This window comes from Vigna umbellata, chromosome 5, assembly GCF_029865625.1.
Source record: "Vigna umbellata cultivar VRB3 chromosome 5, Vumbellata_1.0, whole genome shotgun sequence".
Lineage (NCBI taxonomy): Eukaryota > Viridiplantae > Streptophyta > Magnoliopsida > Fabales > Fabaceae > Vigna > Vigna umbellata.
The window spans coordinates 57,825,801-57,834,201 of record NC_142169.1 but is presented as its reverse complement, the minus strand read 5'-3'; the positions used below and the strand labels follow the sequence as shown (position 1 = coordinate 57,834,201).

The following is an 8,401-nucleotide window of genomic DNA, read 5'->3' as shown; positions in this document are numbered from 1 at the left end:
TGGTAACCTCTTTGTGCTCTGATGTGGTGAGTTCGATCAATGGCGATAAAATCCTGAGTTGTTATGGTGATGAGTTGTACATGGGAAAATAGAATACACCGAGTTTAACGTAACTCAGGTCAAACTTAATTAAATAAGTTGACTCAAGTCTAGACAAATAATGTATCAAAACAAAACTTCTTTTTATTTAAAAAGTAAAATTAAAATCATTTTTCATACAAAACTTCTTTAAATTTTAAAATAGCATGAATTTGCATATGATTTTCTTAAAATAGCATGAATTTGCATATGATTTTCTTAAAATAGCATGAATTTTAAAATAGCATGAATTTGCATATGATTTTCTTAAAATAGCATGAATTTTAAAATAGCATGAATTTGCATATGATTTTCTTAAAATAGCATAATGATTTTTAAAGAGATGTATTTCTTCTATTATTTTTATTTTATAAATATTTATAATAATATCAATTCAATATGCTTTTATGACTTAAAGGTATTTACAAATGATTCATTTTTATATTTTTTTTCAAACGGACCAAAATTCAAATCTATATCCCTCAATGGATACAATTTTGACCTTTACAAACCTACTCAATATTTCAAATTTTTTGTTTATCAATCTAACTTTTAAAACTAAAAGTTTTTGACTTCGTATTAGAAAAATATTTAAATGTTAGTTTCTAAAGCTGTTATCACCTTTTTCCCTAATAGGATTAATGATTTTTTTTCAAACAAATAAGTACTATTTAATAAATAATAATACAATTATTAATTGTTATTCATTCAATTTTATACTTATGCAGGAATAAATTTAATACAAAATTAATTATTACCTGTTAATAATTAGAAAGTAAGCATAGTTAAGAACATATCTCAAGAGATAAAAGAATAAAGATAAAATTAATTTGAATATTAAACATGAAAAAGTTATATTTTTCATTTATCATGCACATATGACAAGTCATTTAAAAAATATTTTTATTGTAAAACCCTTCTAACAGTTCAATGCTGATGAACTTATTTATTATTTTTAGAGAAAAAAATTACATATAAAAAAAAGCAACTCGGATGGACATGGTGATAAGGAATATTCATAAGAACATTTGGTAAATAAAAATAAAATAAATATATACTTTTATATAAATTAAAATTAACTCATGTATATATTCATTTATATTTTTAAAATTTGTGAAAGAATTAATGTTATCTTTTATATATATATATATATATATATATATATATATATATATATATATATATATATATATATATATGTATGTATGTATATATATATATATATATATATATATTATCTATTTAATAAAAAATTGTCCAAAAAATTATAGTATTTAATTACATCCTAATTTCTTTTATATAAACAACATATCATGAATCATGAGAAAGACACATCAAAATAGCATTTTTAGAACCTAAATCTTGCATTCCTCTCTTGTTTGTTTTCTGATCACAGTCATGACTAGAGCCAAGATCGAACTTGCTTACATAACAGATCCTGCAAAGAGGAAAGCAACTTTCAAGAAAAGGAAAAATGGTCGAAATCTTTTCTCTTTAAATAATTTTAACTATGCTTCATGCACACGTACCGTTTGATAAAATTCCAATTTGAGCATTTTGCACCTTCTCTCTGTTCTTATATGGTTCTTGGTATATATGTTTCTGAACAGGTTTGATGAAAAAGATCAGTGAAATCACTGTCCTTTGTGGGATTGATGCATGTGCTGTAGTGTATAGTCCTGATCTGCCTAACAAGCCAGAGGTTTGGCCATCTGAATCAGAAGCCAGAAGTGTGATTTCCAAGTTCAATGGTGTGCCTGAGGCTGAGAAAAGAAAGAAAATGTTCTGCCAAGAAAGCTTTTTAAGACAGAGAATTGACAAAGGCAAAGAGCAGCTGAAGAAACTGAAGAATGAAAATAGGAAGAGGGAGATTAACCTTCTCATGTGTGAATACCTCACTCATGGAGGCAACAACCTTGACAGTAACAACATGAGTTATCTCAAGGACTTTTCATTCTTCACTGATCAAAATTTGGATGAAATTAGAAACAAAATCACTATGCTCCAAACCCAAGAGGAGACACCAGAAACCATGGATCAAGGAGAGCAGGCACAGGTTCATGTGCCAAAGACCAATTTTTCTAGAAAAATAATAAAAAAACTAAATTAGTCTGTGGATATATAACATCAATGCTGGTGATGAGAATGAGTGTTAACATTGGAAGATGTTAATGATTATAGTGGTTGGCTTAATGTATCCCTTATGTTCTTGTTGTCTAAATTTATAAAGTTTCTCTTGATTGAGTTGATCTATGTTTAGTTGCTATGTTTTTACATTTTTAATGATACAATTGAAAAATGAAACTTTGTTTGATGACATAGTTTAAGGTTTCGAAAGAAATAGCATGTTTTGTTCTAGAGAATGTCATTCATACATGTCGTTTTATCTGTCTATTTTAGTTTCAAATCTATTCCATACCCATCTAGGGTTCACAAAACTTGCTCAAGATCTAAATTTTGCAATTGGGAAAGTGGGAAATTTTGAGATTTGTTTCATTGTGAATCTTTCTCGTATGCTAGAGTTTCCATTTTCTGCAAAATTGAAAGAAACACTTTGCAAGACAAAAAGAACGAGAATACCCCACTTACAATTCAAAATCAGAAACAATTCCAATTTCAAAATCAACAAAATTTGTGAAGACTTTATATTAAAAACAATTACACCCACAATGAAATTTTGTATTTTACTAAACAAAATAAAGTAAGTAATGGTCTATTTACAGAAGAAAAAAATTACTGCTGATAAAAGATTTAGCTGAAACTAGAAAGAATTTATTGAAAAATAGAATGGTTTCTTGGTCATTTTGGTTTGGGGTGTTCATTCTATCATGATCCAAGAACAAAATATTTGTAATTACAGTGTATCTAGCGGCAGTAATGAGAAAAATTCTGTTCAATAAGTATGTGAATAACATATTTGATTTTCAGGTCCATATGTATATAAATATGAATCTATTAATATGTTTTTATGATTTAAAGAGTATTCATAAATATTTTATCTTTGTACTCTTTTCAATGTGGTCCACTATTATACTTAGGTATTCATATCAATTGAAAAATTCAAATTTGAATTCTTTAATGGAATACATTTTTGTTTATCACTCTAACTTTCAAAACTAAAATGTACTTTTAAAAAAAAAAAATTTAGTTTCTAAAGCCGCATACTACTTTTTTTTCCTGTAGAACAATATTTTTTTCAAAAAATATAATTACTATTACTATTTAATACATATTAATACAATTATTAATTGCTATTCATTCAATTTTGTACTTATGCCGGAAGAAATTCAATGCAAATTTAATTATTAGCTGTCATTAATGAGAAAGTAAGGCCATATGTCAATATATTAAAGAATAAAGATAAAATTAACTTGAATATCAACTTTGAAAAATATATTTGTCATTCATCTTTCACATATGACAAGTCACTTAAACAATATTTTATTGTAAAGGGTTAAATATGTTTTTAGTCCCTAAACTATTGGCGGTTTCTGGTTTTCGTCCCTCTTTCAAAGTAAGGTACAATTTGATCCTCATTCTTTTCGAAAACGTTCGTTTTAGTCCTCGAAAACTAACACCGTTTAAAAATTTGGTCCTCATTTAGCAATAAAATGAGGACTAAAACCAAAATTCCAAGGACTAAAACGAACGTTTTGAAAAGAATGAGGACCAAATTGTACCTTACTTTGAAAAAGGACGAAAACCACAAACGACCAATAGTTTAGGGACTAAAAACATATTTAACCCTATTGTAAACCACACCTACAATTCGATGCTGATAAACTTATTTACCACATTTTGAGCAAAAAGTACATATAAAAAACAAACTGAGATGTTAGTGAGAACTTTTCATAAGAAAATTTTGTATAGAAAAACAAAATAAATACATTTTGTATTTCTGAATTAAAATTAATTGATGTATATATACATTTATAATTTTAAATTTTTTGAAACAATTAAGTTAATTTTTTCTTTTTAGTTTTTATTTCTAAAAAAAAAGTTGTCGAAACAATTGTAATATTTAATTAGATCCTAATTTATTTTATATAAACCACAGCATCAATCACGAGAAAAAAACACATCATAGTGACATTTCCGGAACTACAATATTGCACTCTCTTTTGTCTTTTCTGGTCATGACTACAACCAAGATCGAACTTGTTTACATAACTGACAGGAAGATAACTTTTAATATATACATAGTAAAATTTATTAATAAATTAGAATTTATATTCTTGAAAAATATTTTTGTTGATAATATACTTGACAATTAATTTCATTAGTAATTTTTATTAGTAGTTTATGATTTTTATTATTAATAAATATTTTAATAAATTTATTGATAAACTAAATAACAAATTTTTCGTAAAATTATATAATATATATTTTTTATATTAAGAAAAAATGAGTGAGAAAAAAAGAAGACAGAATGAAGATGAAAAAGGAGAAGAGGAAAAAACATCACAGTTATAATTAGTTGAGGAAGAGGAAAAGTGACAACGTCAGACATGATAATGGCAACGGAGTGAAAGAAGAAAAAAGAGGAAGGGAAGATAAAAAAAAAATTATAATATTTACCGATAGATTTTATTCATGATTAGATTAATTTAAATTTGATCTTGATAGCTTAATATATAGTAATTCTAAAAAACAACTTAAACCGGTGAACAAAATGACATATAAACTAATAAGAAAGAAAAATGACATGAATATAAGCTTTTTATTTATTTATCACTACAAAAATAAACCAAAATAATTATTGTACGATGATAGACCGTAAAAGAAAAAATATTTGAACTATAATGTTATTGTTTGAACTATAAAAATGTTACGAAAATGTTGTCACAAATTTTTAAAAACTCTTCAAAGTTTTAAACTCCATTTGAATCTTTAAATATACATAAATTTTGGGAATGAAAATAGACATCTTTTTTACAAGTTTTTGTCATCCTTTTCTACACGTACATCACATAGCTTTAGTGTCAATAACATCAAAATCACCAGCATTATTATTGTTCTCATACTACACATTTGTCACACTTTTTCTTTTTATGGAAAATGAAAGTTATTACATGCAACAAAGTGTCTGTGTTGAAGGTCTACTTCAATTTTTGAACAAACATGCATTATATTCAAAATTTAAAATGTATAGTGTTCAATTTGGAATGCAATTTTAAAGAAATCTAATATGATAAAATGAAGTTTAAATTAGATTAGATTATTCTGCTCTTACTATAATAACCTTACTACTATATTCATTTCCTAGTTCCAATCTTCTCTTCCATTAAATTTCACAAATCTTTTAGATCAAATTAATTAGCAAATCTGACAATATATTTCTTAAGTAACATGTTGAGCATTCCAATAATAATCTGCAAAAATTTATAGCATTTTTTGTACTTAGCAACAATAATCTAATTTAGGAATTATAGCAGATATCTGCAATTCTGGAATGTGCCATTTATAAGTGGTTGACCATATTCTTCTAGTACCTATTTAAAAGTTGCTGAATTAGTTTTCTTAAAACATGTTTAAAATGGTTTCATGCATGCAATGTAATCAATTTAAAAACGACGTATGTTTAATTTGCTGTAATTCAACTTCAACTACACATTTACTAAAAAGCTTAAACAATAAAGAAGTTCAATCAAACAACAACAACAAACAGGTTCAACCAAACAACAACAAACAAGTTCAACAAAAAACAACAACAAACAAATTCAACAAATAAGTTCTTCAAAACGAAAACTAACATGCAAAAGGTGAGTTGGTCTAAATAAAGTGTTGCCACCTGTGAGAGAGAAAGTAGAATGCGCCTATGAAGAACAAGAACACGAAAATAATCGGTCAAAACAAACGAAAATCATACCTAAAGTAGTTAATTAGCATGCATTTGTAACAAATGAAAGAAAGATTACATGTGATGGTTGTCAAATTTCGTTCCAGAAAAGTTTGAGCATAGAAGAGGGTATCACGCGTTAAGATAAAGTGAATTAATTTTCAATCTCCTGCTCAAATTTTTATTGAATTCACTAATCTTTAACGTCTAACACTAGGAAATTCGATGTTTTATATCCTTTTGACGTCTAATTATAGGGATTTCGAGGTCATACATAAATACATTTTCACCTTCACGTCAAGTATTTTCGCAAAATTTATCCAATATAACAAATTGACGTCGAATTACAATTCTAAATTACGTCTAATAATTGCATTTATTTACAAAAATGTCATCGGTCAATTTTAACGTTGGCTATTCGGTGGTTGGACGTTAAACATGTGACGTTATACGCTATTTTGCACTAGTGCACCTTTGGCAGCAAGCTATGAATGAAGAAATCCACACTTTATAGTAAACACATCCTAACAAGATTCCTAGTGGTTGCAAAAGGGTTTGTAAGATGAAAAATTGTTCTGATGGAACTATTGAGCATTATAAAGCTCGCTTAGTAGCTAAAAGATATACTCAAGAGTATGGAATAGACTATGAAGAGAGGTTTGCTCTAGTAGCTCGAGTAACCTCTATTCGTAGTCTCTTAGTTATTGCTACAATTCGAAAGTGGAAACTTTATCAAATGGATGTCAAAAATGTCTTTCTTCACTAAGATTTAATGAAAATCTCTATGCATCCTCCTTCTGGTTTTCATGCACCTCACTAGGTTTGTAAGCTTCGACGAGCTTTGAGTGGTTTAAAACAAGCCTTACGGTCCTGGTTTGTCAAATTTAGTTCCACTCTTATACAATTTGGCTTTCTTCGTAGTCCATATTACTCTACATTATTTATTTGAAGAACTGACAAAGATATTGTATTTTTGTTACTCTATGTCGATGATATGATAATAACTAGAGATGATGACTCTAACATTTCTGCATTAGAATGTTATCTCCATCAACATTTTCAAATGAAAGATTTTGGTCATCTTAGTTATTTTTTGGGTCTTGAAGTATCTCACGATTTTGAAGGCTATTATATTTCCCAAGCTAAGTATGCTTCTGACTTACTTTCTCAAGTTGATATCACTAATAGGAAAAAAGAATATATCCCTTTGGCAGTTTTGTTTACCTCGTTGTTATTCAACCTCACATTGCATACGTTGTTCATGTGTCAATCAATTTATGTATGTACCTTCATCCACTTTTTTTTTGCAGTTCTTTGGATTCTTCATTACATTAAGGGAACTCTTTTTCATGGTTTACATTTCACTACTAATTCATCTTTGGTCTTATCTGGACATTCTGATGTTGACTAGACGATCCAACACATTGCCACTCTACAATTATTATAAACCTTCTTAAAAAAGAATTATAAACCTCCACACTTATTAACTTTTAAAAAATAAATCAGAATTATCCTAAATTATGTGCATTTGTGGGTTTTTTATAATCTCGTTAAAATAACCTTCATTATATATCAATTTTTTTAGTGTTGTGAGAATAAAAGTGTTATACAAATTTCTCATAATGATGTTTTCATGAACACATAAAGTATATTGAAATTGTTTGCCACCTTGTTCGTCATGTTGTGGCACATCTTCACTAAGGCTCTATTCACTTGAGGGTATTTAGAGGAGATGATTTTGGGGAGAGTGATTGAATGAATTTGAGGGGATTTGAGAATAAATTTTTTGTTATTTATTTGAGTGGATTTGGAGGTAAGTGACAGTGGATTTGGAAGTAAAGTTTATGAGAATTAGTGTAGGATTGGATTGATGTGACAGATTTAAAAAATTTGTTTAATTGGTATAAAGTAAAGATTACTAAAATGCCCTTAGTTATTAAAGTAATATAAAATGATAATTGTTAATGTTATATTTAATTGTAAAAATATTTATAAAGAGTAAAAAATTAAAATTAATTATTAAAAATTTTAAATGTAAAAAAGTTATTTCAAAATTTTTTAAAAACTGGCACAGGTGTTATTCTTTAAAGATTTTTTAAAATATTTTCAGTGTTATTCTTTCAACAAGAATATTTTAAAATATATTATTTTTACATGTAAAAATTTAAAAGAATTAGATGACAATATTAACTGCTGATGATAAATAAAAATATAATTTACACATTAAAATATTTATCTTGAATATTAGATAACTCAAATATTAGTAATTAATTAATTTATTGTGATTTTTAATATAATATAATTTATATATTTAAGCTATTCTACTTCAATATTATAATGCTTTTTTATAGATAAATATTTTGAACTCAACTATTTCTTTTGAATCAAAACAAATTATCTACAAAAACCGCACCGCTACCCAATCCAAAAGTTTAAAAAAGTGTCTTGGTTCTTCAAGTCCAACCACCCTCATCCGGAATCTTC

The 8,401-nt window shown here is 26.9% G+C and overlaps 1 protein-coding gene across 1 annotated transcript; it reads left to right on the top strand.

Annotated features, from left to right (window-relative positions):
* Positions 1-1,420: 1,420 nt before the first annotated feature.
* Positions 1,421-2,347, top strand: LOC124823380 (agamous-like MADS-box protein AGL80). The gene is made up of 2 exons (XM_047295571.2): positions 1,421-1,555; positions 1,689-2,347. The coding sequence occupies exons 1-2, from the start codon at positions 1,477-1,479 to the stop codon at positions 2,186-2,188; spliced, it is 579 nt and encodes a 192-aa protein (XP_047151527.1). The 5' UTR covers positions 1,421-1,476; the 3' UTR covers positions 2,189-2,347.
* The last annotated feature ends 6,054 nt before the right edge of the window (positions 2,348-8,401 follow it).